This window comes from Haliotis asinina, chromosome 2, assembly GCF_037392515.1.
Source record: "Haliotis asinina isolate JCU_RB_2024 chromosome 2, JCU_Hal_asi_v2, whole genome shotgun sequence".
Classification (NCBI taxonomy): Eukaryota; Metazoa; Mollusca; class Gastropoda; order Lepetellida; family Haliotidae; genus Haliotis; species Haliotis asinina.
This window is the reverse complement of record NC_090281.1, coordinates 96,596,603-96,617,388: the sequence shown is the minus strand read 5'-3', so window position 1 is coordinate 96,617,388 and position 20,786 is coordinate 96,596,603. Positions and strand designations below refer to the sequence as shown.

Below are 20,786 nucleotides of genomic sequence, written 5' to 3'. Positions count from 1 at the left end.
ATGAGCTTCTTGAGGGGCATTCAGAAGTCGGTAATTCATAACAAATTTTGTGTGACATACCTATTTGGTAATAATGAAGACTATTATCAAGAATTTTATTTTAGAAAAAATGTTTAATTAACTAAACCTTCAAAAAGGATACCTGCCAGATCATCAGATGTGCCTACAGCAAAGGTTGGACATCAAAGAAATACATCATCCTATACTGATGGCTTGTATCCTAAACTTGTATTTTAATAAGACTTCTGATAGGGTGGAGGTTAAACATGTCAGCAAGACAAAAAAAAACTTGATTCACACTGGTCTGGACAAAGTATAAACCAGTAAAAGGTGTATGAGACCTACCCATGTTTCTCGCTTGCCAGCATTGTCAACAAAGATGAGATGTGTTGTAGTTAGGTAGAGGGTGCCAACCACAGGCTTCCTTGCATTGAAGCGATCCATGAGCTTGACATTCTCCACCTGAAACAGAAGCACACATATATACTAGTATGTCACAGGAGAATGTCAGTGTCTCACACTTTGGGAAGGATACTCAGTCACACCATACTATGCTGTTTGTCATGTGCTGGGTACCATCATATGATACAGGAGTACATCAAATGATACAGGAGTACATCACAATGCAGAAGAGAAAGCAACTGAATAGGTAGTCCAGTAGCTTCATCCCTGGGACAACTACATCATCAATTGAGTTTTCTGAACTACAACATGAACTTGTCATGCTGGGAAAAAAAGAGTTTTGTCAGAATAAGGAATACAACAGTAAACATAACAGTATATCTGACATTATAGATATGACAGCTTTTTACTTGAAGTAGAAAGCAACACATTCTCTTCTGATCTGACCTTGTTTGTTACCAAGGAGAAGCAGCAGGTGCTTGAACAACTGCATGAGTGCCTCCTTGTCTGTCCATACACTTCACACACAGTGTGGAACACATTAGGGTGTAAAATATGCTTGAAATGATCCATGTAGTCTGGTCAGAGTGGGAAGAGTTACAAACATTTGCATAAAGAATAAAAGAGGGAAGAAACGACCACCTGTGCCATGCAGTGTAAATCTGAAGCCCCCTATGGATCATTTGGTGGCACTCACAATGATGCATCCCCGAATTAGCACCTACTTTAGCCAAACTGTCTCTGGCATATCTGATCATGACAGTGGGGACAACAGATTAGTCTTGTTCATGCATTTGAGAATGGAATGATCATTACCTATCTCTCCAGTAATCACTTGAACAACAAACATGAATACTTGTGACCTGATCAGGCCAGTAAGCCCCGAGAGAGTGTCTGAAAGACCCACCTAAACTGTCACTGATAATATCCACTGGCATTGTGTATACATCAGTTGAAGTCAGGCAGGCAAATGCTATTGTTCCTCTGCCAGCAATGAGTGTACATAAGACTTAGATCCACAATGCTGTTTTTACATTAATTTTACCCTACATTTATTGCACTTAATTTGGCACCACATTACATCCCCTTCCCATTCTTCCCTAAACCAGCCATTTAACAAACACTATGTCCTCAGACACAAAATTGGAAATAATTGATTGCTCGTTCCCAAGGCAGTGGCCATAGATTAGTATAGATCTGGCTAATAAACCTGAACCAATCCACATATCCAGGGAAAGATCACCTTATTTCCCGACCAGACTGAAACACTCCCTCCCTCAACTTCTATGTTTGGGCTGACAGTCCAAGTCTTGCAACATGCGACACCAGTAGGTGACTTAAAAACAGAACATCTCCATATACACATTTCTAGGAAAGGTGAAATAGGAAAAAAATTGAGGAATATCATAGTGTTGCCTATATAGGTGTGACATTTTACTGAGCTTACCTATCACCAAATACTTGGTTCGTTATATCCTCATAACTGGGTCGTTCTATCAGTATTTTTTGGTTCTTTATGTAAACATATTTGGGTTCTTGTATCAACATATTTGGGTCCTTCAATCAACACATTAGGAATCTTGTATCAACAAACCTCAAGCAGCCTAGCAGACGTCTGTGTAACCACTGGAAAAGAGATAGGCTAGAAAAGCAGCGCTTATATGACACCTTACACTACAGGATTGTCGCCACTATAACTAAAAGATCAATGTTCTCAGGTGACTACTTTTACATGTTTGTGTAAATCAACACACCCTTTCCATAACTCCATGAATTTCATTCATGGACTTCCACCATCCAAGCACTTCCGACACACCATCCAAGCACTTCCAGTAGACCATCCAAGCACTTCAAGCAGAACATCCAAGCACTTCCAACAAGTACCTACTGTTACGCAGTAGATTACACAGGACCTCAGCATTGGATGCTGCAGCAAACTCACTTTGAGGTGATTATGATACCTATTACAAATACTGGGTAACAATACAAATACTGCACCATGAATACAAAAACAAGCCAGCTGTTCATATGTATTACTCATCATGTTCAGTGACACAGTAACAAAACATATGACATGTTTTGACTATGCTGACAGTATAATTTAGCTTTCATGTAGACCAATGAGTTTTGACTATCATCTGCCTCAGATATATCACATTTTGCTTTGCTTAAGAACACCAAAATGAAAGTAAAATCATTCTTTTTTTTTTAAATTTCATGAACATTCCAGACCTGTAAATAAGGTATTGAATCCATGAAGGGATATGTTTTTCTTTATGGAATATGTGAATAAACTGTAACAGCCTTACTTGAGACTAAGGAGATCCTGGGTGCCTCGCAGCATGCTCTTTGTCATGATCCTTACAAACGCTCAACACAAAGTATAGACTGAAATAACCTTGATTATCAACCAACTTTAACCACTTGTCTACCTCACCACCCAATATCAAGCCTACCATACAAACAGTGAACAAATCATCAAAACTGAAGTCATATACATCAAAACAGAACCAAACTCACCAGAATAGGAAAATAAACGTCCAAAACTGCAACGATATCCTCCAACACCAAAACAAACCCTCTGTAACAGAAAACTAATCTACTTCACCACCCAATATCAAGCCTACCATACAAACAGTGAACAAATCATCAAAACTGAAGTCATATACATCAAAACAGAACCAAACTCACCAGAATAGGAAAATAAACGTCCAAAACTGCAACAATATCCTCTAACACCAAAACAAACCCTCTGTAACAGAAAACTAATCTACTTCACCACCCAATATCAAGCCTACCATACAAACAGTGAACAAATCATCAAAACTGAAGTCATATACATCAAAACAGAACCAAACTCACCAGAATAGGAAAATAAACGTCCAAAACTGCAACGATATCCTCTAACACCAAAACAAACCCTCTGTAACAGAAAACTAATCTACTTCACCACCCAATATCAAGCCTACCATACAAACAGTGAACAAATCATCAAAACTGAAGTCATATACACCAAAACAGTGAACAAATCATCAAAACTGAAGTCATATACACCAAAACAGAACCAAACTCACCAGAATAGGAAAATAAACTTCCAAACTGCAACAATATCCTCTAACACCAAAACAAACCCTCTGTAACAGAAAACTAATCGTTTGATATGGAAACATTTAAACTCGTGTAACAGCACCCGAGAACAGTTGGCAAGTGCACAAACGGCAGTCACAGCATCCAAAAACGGCAGCCATAGCATCCTGAAATGGCATAATTATCATCAAAGACGGCAGGCTTTAGTCAATAATGTTTTTCGTCACCATGACTGTAATCTTTCATATCGGGATGTAGCGCATCAACACATGTTGTATTAAGCTTCAAACTTATGCTCAGACTTCTCAGATTTAGGATTGTGATTCTGCACAACTGGGGACCTTGTTCGACCAAATAGGGTTTGTCTGAGTGTATTCAGTGTGAAAAGAAGTTAAAACTCGGACAGCATTGCGTTCTCATCAGAGAATGAAACAAACTAGCTTAGAATTTCAACTGTGAGGTGTGTGTCAGGAAGAACTTATCATTCTGCAATGTGATCACTTCCATGTTCTTCAAAACATTCTATACATCCAACTACTTTAACATCATTTACCCCCCAAAAAGAAGATAAAATAACGTTTATATTGTGGTATGAACATTCGTTCATCGTAGTTCTTGTAAGTCTCAAGGTGTAAATGCCCTAATCAGTGGAATGAGTTTGCATTCGTTCACTTTATTGTGAAAGTCAAAATGACTCTCAGATATGTTTTTATAACGTTTTAAATCATCAAAATATATGAACGTTGAATGTGACTCTATGAATACTTTATAAGAAAAACAAGAAGAATAACAGTAGCACAACATTGTCGACAACAAAGTACAAAACCTTTTTGGCCGAACAAGGGACCAAATTGTGCAGAATCGCAAGTAATAAAGTGGGAAGTATGAACACTTATTTGAAGCTTAATACAACATGGGGTTGATACGCTACATCCCGATTTGAAATTTTCAAGATTACACTCATGGTGACGAAAAACATTTTTGACTAAACACCTGTTCATCACCCCACGCCCCCATCTTTGATGATATTTATGCCGTTTTAAGATGCTGTAGCTGCCGTCTTTGGATGCTGTGACTGTCATTTTGTGCGCTTGGCGACCTTTTTGGGCGCTGTTTTAGCTGATACACAAGTTTTGTTTCCATTTAAAACGATCAGTTTTCCATTATAGAGGGTTTGTTTTGGTGTTAGAGGATATTGTAGCAGTTTTTGGTGATTTTTGTTCTGTTTTGGAGTATATAAGTTCAGTTTTGATGATTTGTTCACCGTTTTTATTGTAGGCTTGAGTACCAGTGTGTAAAATTTATGCTGGTCCTTTGTCCCTTGCTACTAAAAATTAATCAGGACCACTAAATGGTAAGTTTGCAGAGATCCCAGTGACCACTGACTTTTTCCTGCATCCAAACATAATAGTGTTGACAGTTAAGGAAATCTGCGGATTTTATTTTAGACCAGTGAAGAGTACAGACAGGACCACTAACTATTGTCCACCTACTGTTGACGACACAAAGACATGTGCTGTGCAGTGCTGTCCTTGTCAGCAGTGTTCCTGCTGGATGGGCCAGGATGTGGCCAGAACAAGACATACTAGCTGACTCCTAAATTACAACCAAACAGGACCTGACAGGTGTTATTAAGCTCAAATGCAGGAGCAGACAAGCGTAGGTTATCGTGACTACAGGTCAGGCTGGCTGGCCTGGACAAGTCATGTTAGGTTAACTGAGACTTAAAAACACCAGGGAAAATCAGCTGTAATTAGTTGTAGGTTAACACGGGCAGTTGATGGCACTCTTCATCTGTGATGTTTTTACAGGAACATCTCACTCTTTACTTAAAACCATGACAAACTTAGTGTGATGATACCTTGATTGGAACATCACCTTCTGATAGTTGAGACCATGACATCCCCAGTGTGATGATGTCTTTAGTGACAGTCGAATCCATAACAAATGATTGGTTAACATTCTATTCACAGAAGAGGTACATAAACTTCATGCTGTGTTCTGCAGTGTTTTGTAACACACCACCCTTACAAAACGATGACTTTTATACAGTCATCCACACCCCTTTCTAAGTAGAAGAGCACATGGGCACTTCAAAGTAAAGGCACTTTTCGTCAGAACAGGTAATCTTTCACAATAAGACATATCAATAATCTTGATATAACCCTGAAACCCATACTAATCCAAACTACCGTTATTCCACGAAAACATCACATAAATAACCCTGTTAGCAAAACAATGTGAGTTAACCATGTATGAAGCTGCACATCAATTACTCGACAACATATTTCTAATTTTGCCCAATTATCTATAGATTGTGGCATTGCTGACCTCACCTGATGAGTGTTATTACAATGGGCAGGTGCTTGTCATGCAACACACATCAATATTTCAGGTGTACTGCCAAACATTGCCAGCCACAGTGTTAGGTCTATTGCTTCCTTCCCATTGATTAGTGTACAAAAAAATACTTAAAGATTTCCTTTCCATCATGGTGGTGAAGTTGAACACATGAATACATACTTCACTTGGACGTATTCAAACTAAAGAATCTTGGAATCCTGAGGACAGTGTCATCATATTCCACAGCAAATGCATTCCCTACTTCTCTCAAGAGGTCGATGCCAAACAATGATCTTTTTCGATTACTCTTGCAGAGATCCACATCAAAATTAAACAATCCACTCTATAACTCCATTCTCAATCAAGCTGAAGATACATCAGTTGTGACATGCACACTGCTCACATCATCTTTCATGGGATGCATCTTCATGCTCAAGATTTGGGCAACAGAGTTCCTGAGGAGAGAGCCTTGAGGCTGATCCAAGACCATGTAGACCTTCAACTAAATTCATTAGCCTGACATTCATAAAATAGATGACAAAAACCAAATGATCAACATTTCCTCAGATGAAACATATCATCCACTGCTCATGAGAAAGTAGAGACCTGTCTGACAAATAAACTAGGCATGACAAAGGTTTCAGTACACTGGGTTCCAAGTTTCTGAATTACGAGCAGAGGATCTCCAGTTCATCAACTCTGTGAGAATTTATGTGATCAGACCCTGCTGAATTAATAGAAAAAAAATAAACCCAGTTGTTGGTTCACCACTGCCAAACCAAACAACACCCAAAGCATCGCAATGTCCATGTCAACACCTAAGAAGAAGGCACCATCAGCTGGAGATGTGATACAACCATTTTGTGTGATTTCAAATGTGTGCTACTGATCTACAACCCCCCCCCCCCCCCCTACAGTTAAACCAACAATGACAATAATATTCTTATCTGCATGAATGACTGTGAGAGGATATCAAGGCAAAATGATGTGGAAACTTACTAAAGTGTGTTTTTCGACAGGGACAATGTTCTACAGCAGAAGTATGCTGTCATCACAGTTTGAATACATGACTGTGGTTTGGATCTCATTCATCTTCTTCAAGTAGCATATTCATCAGATCTGACACCATCAGGTTTCCACATCCTCCAAAAATTAAAGAACTAACTGATTCAAGCCCACAATCTCAAGAGTCAAGTGTAAGTGTAATCCCAAGTATTTGTTACATTTGACCACTTTCAAAATGGCATTGTGTATTCATAGACCAACCAATGATCTGGAAAGCACTTTAGAAATGATGATGATGTATTTCTGCTGTTGTAGGTATATCACACCAGCAGGAGGAAGCCTTGACCACCAGCAAGATAAAACGCTCAAGCATTGTTGGCACAATATGAGGTTATGTGTAAGAACAATGAGGAAAGAAATCTATGAATGTAGATCCATCATGGTTCGGGTCAGGAAGTTCTAGCCTGTAAGTGGACCTTAATCAGAGACTGTAATCCCTGCAGTTCCTACATCAACCCCTCTCACGGCATCATTTCATAAACCACGATTCATGGCATCTTTATTTCTCCAAGTGTAACACAATGTCAAAAAAGGATACTTTTCCTTCCATTTCACTTTTTGACAGCAGTTATTAAAGGAGGGAGTTCTTATGATTGTCTGCTATTCTCAGGAACTACACACAAGCCTTGTCACGGAAGCTGCTGAATAAAATGAGGATTCAACTTCTGCTCTCTCAGATTTCATTTAGAATTTATTGTGGGCTGATCCATGATGATTCATATCTTTTTACTTTTTCATTTTCTCATTTTACTCAACTGAATAGAATCTTGGTATTTCTTATCACTGATGATGAACTTTGCTCATCTCTCTGCAAAAGATCCAGAATTATACAGAATAGTGAAAATGTGCGTCTGTGGGCTCTGAGGTCATTTCTATCCTTCATGCATAATTCTACAAAACCACACCTCAAGATTCCTGGCACTAACATCTGAATAGTTTCAATCAATATAACCATCGCTTTAACCTCCACCACCCTGGGGCTGCAATTTGGCCTTTTCCCAGTAGTCACATGTATGCCCAATTATATCTAACCTGGCAAATGCATGCCTCATGATTTGAAGAAATATTCTTGAAACACCTTTGCTCTCCCAACTGATCTAGATGAACATGCAATGTAGGCAATTGTATAAACTTGCAGTGCAAGCTGTTATGTAATGAATCTGCAGTGTCTGTTGTTTGAACCTGCAGTGTCTGTTGTATGAACCTGCAGTGTCAGCTGTTGTTTGAACCTGCAGCGTCAGCTGTTGTATGAATCTGTAGTGTATGTTGTTTGAACCTACAGTGTCAGCTGTTGTATGAATCTGCAGTATCTGTTGTTTGAACCTGCAGTGCCAGCTGTTGAACGAACCTGCAGTGCCAGCTGTTGTATGAACCTTCAGTATATGAACATCTAGAATTTGTAATCAAAGTGAGAGTCAGTATTGAACATCTAGAATTTGTAATCAAAGTGAGAGTCAGTATTGAACATCTAGAATTTGTAATCAAAGTGAGAGTCAGTATTGAACATCTAGAATTTGTAATCAAAGTGAGAGTCAGTATTGAACACCTAGAATTTGTAATCAAAGTGAGAGTCAGTATTGACAATATTGATATACCACTTATTCTATGAACTGAACATGAGGAACGAAATGTCAGGTGTGTCGACACAAAGCAATTACACTGAACACGGAGCCCTGGCAAACATCCCTTGCCATTAGGACATGTATCCCTCACTTGACTAATTTCTCCCCAGCTTTGCTCCTCATCAATACAGCCCAGTGCAAACAACACTTGATCAGGCTATCACAACACAAACCTCCCCATTGAACAGGACGAATATATCATCCCACTTTGATAAACTCGTACAAGCTGTTTGTGTCAACGACATGAACAGAAGCTGATTGGACTGATGTGCAGCCAAAATAAAGATCTACTTATTGAACCAGGACTGACGAGTGATGGTCATCCATCACTGACCTGCTGACTCATATCAGGGCCACTGTCAGTCTTCATATGGTCATTGATTTCCACCACAGAAACAAGATGGACAATAGTTCGTTGGTAGGGAACAAATCTTTCATCATTTGACCATGATGACAAATTGTACTCAATGTTTTCACCATTGTAACTAAGTTGGAACTACAAGTCATTATTTTGATTACATGTACATGTATAATCCATAAGAACTCCTTTCCCGATGGATGAAGTGGTCCACAGTGAATTCATGTTTCCACTGTTTGTAGAGTGGCCAGTGCACTCTGCCGATCGTTTTCTAGTCATTATTTAAACTGGTGAATCACATTTCTGGTACAGTGGTCTTGGACCTTTAAATTACAATACACAAACATATTGCCATTTCATTACATGACATGTACAGCAGGGACATGAAATAAAGGATAAATAATCCCAGGGATGGAGCAAGTGACTGATTCGTAATGAGTGAGGGAGTGGGTGCAGGCATTTTATCATTAACACCACTGTCAGCATAATTTTAGTTATGTTACAGAGGCCTGAGCCCAAATAAACCTGTGTGAAAAATATGTGGTTGACAGTATAAGCAATGAACCAGTCAGTCAAGGAAATGATTCAGTCAGTTAAGTGAAAGGATCCAAAACATTTCTATCAGTCCAACAAGGATCTAGACTGTGTGTCCAGGATGAGGATCCACAATGACACGAGCAACTGATACCTGTCTGTCTGAAGTGGTGCCAAAACCAAAAACTAAACAAAAGACCTCTTTCTGACATGCCAATGATATTTTGATCCCCAAAGCCCCAGGTTATCCCAGAGCTTATTAACTGAAACTCTAGGCAAGTCAGACTGAAAATTAGAGACCATGTGATAGCTTAAACTGCTGATGAAACCTTACTGGATGTAACTGACATTTGTTGGTAACATACCATAATGTCCGACATATGCTTGCTTAACATATCATTATTTCTGACATATGCTTGGCTATCATATCATTATGTCTGACATATGCTTGCTTAACATATCATTATGTCTGACATATGCTTGGCTAACATATCATTATGTCTGACATATGCTTGCTTAACATACCATTATGTCTGACATATGCTTGGCTAACATATCAATATGTCTGACATATGCTTGGCTAACATATCAATATGTCTGACATATGCTTGGCTATCATATCATTATGTCTGACATATGCTTGGCTAACATACCATAATGTCCGACATATGCTTGCTTAACATATCATTATGTCTGACATATGCTTGGCTATCATATTATGTCTGACATATGCTTGGCTAACATACCATAATGTCCGACATATGCTTGCTTAACATATCATTATGTCTGACATATGCTTGGCTATCATATCATTATGTCTGACATATGCATAGCTAACATACCATAATGTCCGACATATGCTTGCTTAACATACCATTATGTCTGACATATGCTTGGCTAACATATCATTATGTCTGACATATGCTTGGCTAACATATCATTATGTCTGACATATGCTTGCTTAACATACCATTATGTCTGACATATGCTTGGCTAACATACCATAATGTCCGACATATGCTTGCTTAACATATCATTATGTCTGACATATGCTTGGCTATCATATTATGTCTGACATATGCTTGGCTAACATACCATAATGTCCGACATATGCTTGCTTAACATATCATTATGTCTGACATATGCTTGGCTATCATATCATTATGTCTGACATATGCATGGCTAACATACCATAATGTCCGACATATGCTTGCTTAACATACCATTATGTCCGACATATGCTTGGCTTTCATATCATTATGTCTGACATATGCTTGGCTTTCATATCATTATGTCTGACATATGCTTGGCTAACATATCATTATGTCCGACATGCAATGCTTAGTAAAACTCAGTGGTTGCTACTGCTTGTGTTGAAACTCATGCGCAAATCTTCGGTTGCCACTGTAAGAACAAGAGGCCTAATTATATGATACAGAGCATGCTACTGATAGTTCCACAGAACAGTCTGATTAAATCCCTCATCTGTGGACCACCTCTGGTCCAAGTTCTCACCTTTTCATATCATTCATTGCTTGTTGATCATGAGGCTAAAGCTAAAGGACTGACACTCCAATCAGGCCAACATACTCTGTTCATTGACGACACTTGCAGCAGGTGAAGGAAGTCTATATTTAGTCTGCATAGTAATGAAACATGGTTATTTAGATTGCCTTGTGGAATACCAATACGTTTGCCAATGTTGTATGATTGATTCCCAACACCTTCACTGCGGTTTTATGATGCAACCTGGTAACACAATACATAATAGTGCAGGAAGGTGCTTTACAGAAATAGTCCCTCTGGATATTATGCTAAACATGATCATTCAAACCTGACGCCAAACAGGATAAGTACAAAGCACTGTGGATATTATTAATCAGCATTTACGATCCTACTACTAATGTCAAATATGTGAAAATGACATCACATTTAGTGACCAATAATTCACAAACAGAATGATGGATACAGAATGACTCCACAATTCTGGATATGTTTTCTTGTAACAACACACGTCCATCATGTATAAAGCACTGGGTAAAATGCTTTCTTCTGCTACTTGCACATGACTGACATACACAAAATTTAAGCAGAGACAGTCAATGGCATGTGACAAATTGCAAACTTTGATAAGACTTCCATGCCATGGACAAAATTAAAAAAAAGTCTTAAATAGCAATCAATCGATGTCCTTACAAGATGAACTGAAAACCTGAAACTGAACCCAGAAACCCTGAGAGTGAAAGACATTGACAACACATGCAGCAATATTCAATTTCCATCAAGACTGTACAGAACAACCCAGTGGTCTGTCCACTGTGGGCAGTCTATCATTAGATGATGGAGGCTGTGGCCATCCAATCCTCTAATGGCTCACGAACACACTACTTTAATTCAAATGCCCACAGACATCATCCTTGCTTTGAGATTACAAGCACAATTCAGCCTTTCACATTTCGTCTCTACAGTTTCAATCTAAAAACATCTAACAATGATCCACAAGAAGATCTTAACAAGAACCCATGACTTAATTTCATCCTTAATTTCAGACAATGACAATAGTAACCCAGCATAAATGGTTGTAAAAGGCATGTAAAAAACTGCATGTATGCATCGTGCATCAAAGAGCAGTACGCACTGGATGTGCATGGAAAACCGTCCGCCTTGGCATGAAGTTGGGGCTTAGAACAGAGACTTGAAGGAGGGACCTGAAACCATCTTGGTGCCACAATCATTAGCATCACTTTTTCATGGGAATGTGCAATCATTCCGTGATGAACTAAACTGGACGATGTGGAGCACTCGTGCTTCACTGCCTTTATTAATCTTCTCAGAGTGGCCATATTTGGCGTCACTCCATTACGCTAAATGCCCGTCAAGTTGGTAATTACATGTCAACCTCGGAACACGGACACGGCATGGATCTGAACTGGGGTTATCAAACAAAGATCGATTCCTAGGGAAATCTTATTAAGATTTAGGTAAAGCAGTGGTCTGCCTACGCTCGTCAATCATCAGCTCATGCCACATCTGTGATAAAAGTATTGTCAAATGTCTTATTGTCTTTGGTATTTACGCTCTAATCAGACTCCTACTGAAGCTAATGTCTGGACATAAACAAAACCTGGCAGTGCAAATGTGCTACTTCTCCTACAAGGTTGCTAGGAGTAGGACAAGCTTACGTTTCACACAATTTCACTCAATAATTAACACTGACTGCAATGCATTCATGAAAAGATAAGTGCCAAACCACTGGATAACTCCACAGCTGGAATGGAGACATAAAGCTAAATAATATTTGTTTGGTTAGCAAAACAAATGCTTGGAAATCCCTTGCAAATTACTTAATTATAGAAATCTTTAAACCCATAGGTTTATAAAGCAATACAGGGTGATTAACAGAATGACAGTAAAGGATAATTACATTTATTTCATTTGACATTTTTTCAAGGAATGCTAGATTTGTTCCAGTTTTGTGAGTTAGATAATTTATGATATTTTTCTCGCAGGTATGACATTTTAGAAGGATTTCTTTCCCAACACATCCAGGAATGGGATTCAAAGCAATGGATGAATTCAAAACTATTCATTTTCTTATTGGTCTGGCATTGGATGATTTTAATCAGCTTTACAGTGTTTATTGAGCTTCCTTTCATAACAGATACAAGCCACCACTGGTGGAAGCTGATCACTCTTCCACTTAGCCCTCAAGCAAACAATATGGAATGCCTGATACATCTTGAGAGGTCTGCTTCAAAGCAAAAGTGAGTATATAGTACTTGTATGACACAAGGAATATATAGTACTTGTTATGACACAAGGAATATATAGTACTTGTATGACACAAGGAATACGATATCCATGTCTAAAGGCAATGTCTTGTTTGAACTACTGCATAAATGACCTGCGATTCTTGTTTATTTTGTCAAGAAATGGGAGAACTGCTCACACACAACTGACTGTCTTCTTTCTTCACTAATGACTTATACTAAACACATGAAAACATGTATGTTCCTTTATTCTTTCTTAGTGTTGTATTACACTGTGGGCAAAAATCTGACACTAATTAAAGGAGCACTGTCAGTTCCCTTATTTGTTTTACCAAGTATACAACAATTCTACAATATATCTACCAAGTCTTAAAGAAAGATACTGAATTTTTTTGTTGTGCTCTGGAAACGAAGGTCTTCCCATCCCTTTTTAGACTATGTTCAAATCGTTTCCATGGAAACAAAGAAAAATATTAATGACAAAAGTCTGTAAATAGCAAAAGGCACCACTTCAGGTTATGTCTGAAATATCTACCACTTTCTGCTACAAAATATTGAACACTTCTTTTTTTTAGTTATGCTCAGGAAAAAAAATGAATATCAACGGATGGACAGACAGACGAGGCGTTGACTAATCTCCTGCTGTGTTCCCCTCCACATTTTGAGTTATCATGTCTCTTTACACTGCATACACTCAAACCTTGAAATTTTCAGAACAAACCCTATTTGGTTGAACGAGGGACCAATCTGTGCAGAATCACAAGCCTTACACTGAGAAGTATGAACATAGAGGTTTGAACATAATACAATAGGGTGTTGATGCACTTCATCCCAACATAAAATTTTCAAGAATTCGACTCTTGGTGACGAAAAACATAACTGAACAAAGCCTGTTCGTTTCCCTTTACTGCCATCTTTGATGACATTTATGCCATTTTTTGATGCTGTCACTGCCATTTTTGGATGCTGTGACTGCCGAGTTGTACACTCAGCGACTGTTCCCGGGCTCTGTTGTAGCTAATACACAATTTTGTTTCCATTTCAAGTTTCAGTTTTAGACGCTATCATTGCATTTTGGGAAGTTTATTTTCCTACTTTGGTGATTTTTGTTCTGTTTTGGTGTATATGAGTTCAGTCTTGATGATTTGTTCATTGTATGTATGGCAGGCCTGTAACACGTACCTACAACTGACACCTTTTGAATGTCCACCTAAACTGATGTGAATTTGACATCAGCATGACAAGCTCCACTTAAGTGAAAATCATAGGAATATCTTGGTACATTTTACACTCCTTGTACACAAACTATTTCAGTTTGAATATTTCTAAACCTTTCAGAACCAAATCACCTAACACCATTTTCATTCCTCATCTATCCCTTTTCATCGTCCTTTTTCTGGGGGATATGAAAATGGACTCCATGCATGCATTTGTCTGTGCACATTTGTCTTTTCCAGAGCAAATCTTCAAAATCATTTAATATTTCTTCACTAGACTTGGCACATAGATAGGCCTGGTGGTTTCCTGGTGCCTTTTGGTAGATTTGAAATTCTGAATTAAGCATGTTTTGCATTTCCATGGCAACAAATTTGACTTTGATTGAAATTGATGGTAGTGCTCTTTTCCGGAGCAGAACTTTTGAAACAGTTCACTGTTTCTTCACCAAATTCAATACATACACATATCTAGTGGCGAACTTGTGCCTTTTGGTAGATTTGGAATTCTGATTAAAATTCTTTTTGTGTTTCCATGGCCACAAGTCTGGCTTCAACTGAAGGTACTGCTCCTTTCTGGAACAGCACTTAAAAACCTTTCAGTATCTCCTTCCACTTTGCTATATACACACCAACAGATTTGACATAATCATAACTTGTAGACATATTCATGAAGAGTTTTTTGCCATTGTGGGGGATATTGATGACTTTGTCTTTCTTTTAAATGCAATTAATCTAAGGTATGTCATCTGTCAGTTGACAGATGACTCAAAGATTAACATATCTTATTACTTTGACGAGTCTGGAATCAACCTCCGAACTCCTTAACTCACCATTCCACCCGTTTCAAAGAGCAAATTGGCTAGAGTGTTACAGAGGTAATGCATTCAAGGGATTTTATCTTACCACACACATAATGTTGTTTTCTGTTTGGCTGAGTGCTCTTGTAGTTGTACTATTTTCAGTGTACCCCTCTCACAAGAGAGTAACGTTTCAATGTACCCTGCTGCCAATGGCAATTCATTCGGTACTTCGTGGTGCTGATTCTTTATCTTGACAAACATTGACTCACATATGATGTTCGGATACTACCAATGTTTTACGATTGCAAATCGATGGAAGGGAGATAACTTTAAATCTGTTTTTCTTGTCACCCAAATCTTGCAATGACTACAAAATGATTTGCACCCCTGCTTCAAAGAATTCAAAAATAACATCAAGGTGTTTGGTAAGATAAGTATGAAGTTCCTTGTTCCCTTTTGGGAACCTTGGGTTGATATACCTTCGATGTTTGTACATCAACCCATGCCCCCCTCATGACCACTGAATAACTTATAAAGGAGCTTTAAGAAAGACTGTTCCAGGGCCAAGGCAGTAAAGTCTTCACCCCTTGAGCACATTCGGTTCATAGAACATCAGAGTTATGACCTTGAAAACACTGGATGTTGGAGAGCGCAAACAGAGCAATTTACGATTTCAATGAGCTAATTGCAGACTGAACTATTTCTTTGGACCAGTTTACAAACCCTCGCTACCAATAGCAATATTTACAAAACATTTAGCACACAGAACTACATGCAACATAAGATTAGTTCACTGAAAAACAATCTTTAGAACACAGTAGGCAGCATATTCTGAAGTATTCTCGGTCTGCTGACTTCAAACTCTAACCAGACAGGTACTACAGAGCTCCAGATAATTTTTCAACATCAGGTGAAGTACATACTCCTTATTTTTTTTTTTTCAAAAATGGATTACAGAAAAACTTAGACTACAGTACACTTAGAGCACTGAATGGAATTTAAGGGCCTATCAGTAATCTTGTGTTTTGGTTCTTGTATGCACCACAACACTGCTACTCTCGTCTAAACAGGTCAATAAACAATAAAATTCATTTTTCAAATAAATACATCTGCAAATGATCAAGACTGTATACCACTGCTGTGGTGAGTATCTGCTATGTTTTCTATTTATTTTTGTTATCGTATCGTGCATTTGTGCATATTTATTGTAACAATTTGGATATGTCAAAGACCTACTGAATCAACCATGCCGTCATGTTTGACAGTGTTTTTCAACAGGTACAAGTCTCTTGTACTAAATGTATAGAGTAAACTGCTCTGTTTCACACATGTGATTATGAAAGGATGTTTTAACAGTCTGTAGTCTAGGAACTGCCAGTCAACATGTCTGCTACAAGCATGTTAAGTCTACTTCAGTTACTTTCAATAGTTAGTACCATCAGTCCTCTTTGAAGTAACAAAGTGATAAGATCTCTGACCTGTCTTTGTCTTTCATCTGAGACTTAGCTGACATGCCTTCATACAAGTACAAAAATGTGGCTTAAACATGACTTACTTCCTCAGTTCTTTGAAAGAATTCCAATAAACGATGCCAGATGTAGTCATTACATATTCTGAAGAAACCGATTCAGTTGGCAATTACAGGTAACATGATGACAAAACACGGTAAGAACTGATCACTGAAAGTTACTGAATACAAAGAACTGTTGCATTAGGGGTGACTTTTGCATTTTTTCAATTATCCAAGAATACTGCAATACCATCTGTATTTAAAACCTCCTATCAACTCAGTACAAACATAGAGCAAACAACTGCAGTATCTCAATAGTTTAACGCATCTATCTCCTGCATGGAAGTTTTGGTCACAACATTTCACTGCTTAACAGCAGTCCCCCTATCATTTCTGAGGGGATGGGCAAAATACGAGCAGTTAGGTTGACTGTAACTAGATTAAGAATAGTGTCTTGTATCTCTGGTGACTGCAAAAAATCCCTAGCAGGCGATATTAATAGCTGTTTTCACCTAGTCCTGTGCCAGAGCATTTATTTATATTTTTTCTTTAGAAATTATCAAACACACAAAAATAATCAATACTGCACACTCAAACTGAAGTGAAAATATCATCCCCAGTGATCAATGATGCAATCTGCACCAACTCCTTTCACTAAACTAAGTGACCTTCATAAAAAAGCACTGCACTCCGCGCACTCAGGGCAACTACTTAACATGTACGCACAACATCTGACCTACTGACATCTTGTTCTCATCAAACCAAAACAGGTGCCCTTCTTGGACCCTTGCGACAATATCCTTCATGAAATCTAATTTGCCTGCTCATGTGCACTGGCAGCAACATGCACCAACTGTTCCTACTCTAGTTCCTGAAGCAACAACAATCCCCTTTATTCCCCATCATCCCCTGACATCTTCCACTGACATTCTTTGACTGGGCCTCAGTCTTTCTTACTTCTGGCAGTGGTGGTATAGTCTAGTGGTTAAAGCGTTTGCTTGACATGCCAAAGACCCAGATTTGATTCCCCACATGGGTAAAATGTGTGAAGCACATTTCTGATGTCCAACTACGTGATATCGATGGAATACTGCTAAAAGGAGGTGTAAAACTATCCACACTCATGTTGTTACTTCTAGGTATCCTGGGCACAAATGAAAACCCTATCCCTTTTCATTCTGCACGTCTCTGCTGTACACATATGTATTCTTACAGTTATCACTGTGTATTAACTGGTCTTATAGACCAAATATAATGATACCAGGCTTTGTCTTCTGTCTCTTGACTGATGTTATGTACTACAGTGCTGATGGCCATTGCATTCATGCCTGGCCCTCCTGTTGTTAAATAATCACCTGTGTGGTGGCAAAAGAGATATCCATCCGATACCTGGGTCTCAAATGCCACTTCAGATCTTTCATAATAAGTATCATTCCAGTTGTCATGGAAACCAGTTGTTTATATACAGTCCCAGTGCTAGAGAACAAATGCTGTGCATTTGATGAATATTTCAAGGTTATCTGCTATTGCCATGGATACAAGGTACGTCGTCAAGTCCTGCTGTGTCTATAGGAGGATACTTGTTTGCTATATTGCTAATTTCATATGTGATCATGAAATATCACATGTCAGCATGAACGCTTGATGGTATTTTATTGCACTTTGACATGTTATTTATATGAACTGATATCTTCCACAAATTTTCACACTGACGTCCTGCATTTAAATGCGAGAACTGACTGATATCTAAGACAGTGACTAGTCTCTACAGGGAGTATTTTGGGCTTACTGAGAATTTAGTAAGTGACATCACTCTGAACACCCAGGAATTAAATCAAACAAACCAATATTTAAGCCCATGGGCCAAATTTTGGCCTAAATACTGGAAATCCCATATGTCAGAAAAATCTGTTTTTGTTCATCTCAGTTACCACATTGTAACCTAATTTAATCTAACATGATTAATACCGACCTTCACGCAGTTTCTTGTAAAACTGTTTGCGTTTGATTATTCTTTGCTTGTTCAGATGATTACTATTTTCAGTTTTCTATCCAGGCACATTTAACAGGCACGATCAGTTTCTTTCCCCTGTCTCTATCATTTTAACTTTATTGGTGACCAAAAAGAGTTGTTTGCTGATTCATGTTATTGTGAGCAAAATTAGAGTACTTGACAGTGACTTCTTTAACCTATTTTTGGAGGTGAGGTGAAAATGGGTTGAATGTTGTACTTGAGACTATTTTGCTCCTATGATGATGTGCATGCGTGTGTATGTGTGGCTTCTTGAACTAGCTCAGACTTGAGCTGATTTCATAGTGCTACCTCAATGAGATAACATGCAGCAGTTAAGCATGAATACTCCACTTAGACACATTATTCTGACACCTAGCTGACCAGTTCTTGTTGTATCCATTAATGGCGATCAACTGTCAATATTTTAACACCTTTTTTAGTATGACGTGGCCAGGATCACACACACAACCTTCTGCTCTCCAGCAGATACTCTAACCTACATCATGAAGGCGATCACATATTTTCAGAGGAGTTCAACACTGCATCAATACAAACTTAATCTAAATTAAACTAAAACAAAACTTAAAAATTTTGCCCCTTCATGTCATTTGGTTTTGTTTTGAACTTTCCGTCACCCTGAAGGAGCAATTTCTCATGGCCATGGAACTGGGTCCCTCTTGTATGCTTTAGTCACATGATTTCTGTTTTTGTTGTTTGTTCCCTATTTTGATCTGTAAAATAATTGCTGCCAGTCTGGGGAGGAATATGAGTGTTTTGAACAAACCCCTGCAGGCCACTGTCCATGTCTTTGAAACACAAGGCTTTGCTCATGAAAGAGAGATGAGTGGAACATCAAGCTAGAGAACAGGCTTCAGTAAACTGGATCGGAAGTGTTTTGTTCAAGTTGTTATGATCTGTGTGGCATGTGGTGAGAAAAAAAGTTAAAGAATAACTTGCTGCTTCATATCACTGTTGTTTATTTACCACACCTTTTAACTATGTAGTACATTTACTACAGATATTGAGCTTGCAAACTTGTCTTTAATTATCATAGGAGCAGTTACTGGTTAAATTTGAGTTCCACTTCCTGCAATTCTCTCCAGCCAGCCAGCAACACACTATTAAATATCCAAACCTGAGGATGATCTAAACTAGTTCTCATGTTAACAACAACCTTTGAGCATCATTATCATCCCTGTCAATGAACAAATGGCAGGAGTTTCTCTCTCAAAAATTCAGAGGTGGTTGAGAAAGAGATGGTCTATTAACCATTTTAATACCAGTAAGATTGACACACAAAGAGTGTTGAGAAACTCAGCGCTGAGATTCCCCATACACTGCTAACCTCCTCAAGAAGGACATAAGCTTCATATCCTGTGGCAAATGAAGGAAACATGGTCATTAGTAAAGACTTTTTGATCGAAAGTCTTTCTCTGACCAATCTTGTCCCTAAGGCTCACCAGTTTCATGCCAGAACCTTTGCAATACCTCTCTTGAGGCTTAATGCTTCATCAAAACTGACAGGACGAAGATATACTGTTGAGAATCATCATGAGTCATATGTCAGTCTATTGATTTTTAAACATCAAGTGAGGACTTCAGATCACTGATGACAACTTTTTGTTGCAAACTAGGCAAGATGACACAAATGGTTTCAGCACCATTGCTAATGATGGGGGCAGTTAGTTCCTGTAATTGTTACAATATAATAACACTCCAATGTGCTGCCACTTATCGTCTCTTGATTGAAACACTGAACAGCTGTGCTTTTCTTTAACTGATATGTAAAATTTAATTCAGTGAAACAGATATATCCTGAAACTTTCCCACCCAAAGCAATGAAGTAAATGAATTGCAAGCATTAAGCAAAATGAAATATTACATACAAAAAATCGCTGGCTAAATGGAAACACGAATCCCAGTGCATTGTTTCCCTTGAGAGCGTCACCAGTCCAACCTCGCTATTCATTAGAGCCATGTGATTGCCGAACCAAATGGGTCACCTAGAAAGGTCTCACTGGATGTACTAATACTGATACTTTGACCATCCAACAATGGACTTTA

The 20,786-nt window shown here is 38.4% G+C and overlaps 1 protein-coding gene across 2 annotated transcripts in view; it reads right to left on the bottom strand.

The window, feature by feature from the left end:
* LOC137274650 (myotubularin-related protein 6-like) overlaps nt 1–20,786 on the bottom strand; it is a 105,109-nt gene that overhangs the window by 65,249 nt on the left and 19,074 nt on the right. For both annotated transcript variants that reach the window (XM_067807960.1, XM_067807961.1), the window contains exon 2: nt 346–462. In XM_067807960.1, coding sequence (XP_067664061.1) covers nt 346–462 — 117 coding nt within the window. The remainder of the gene's footprint in view (nt 1–345; nt 463–20,786) is intronic.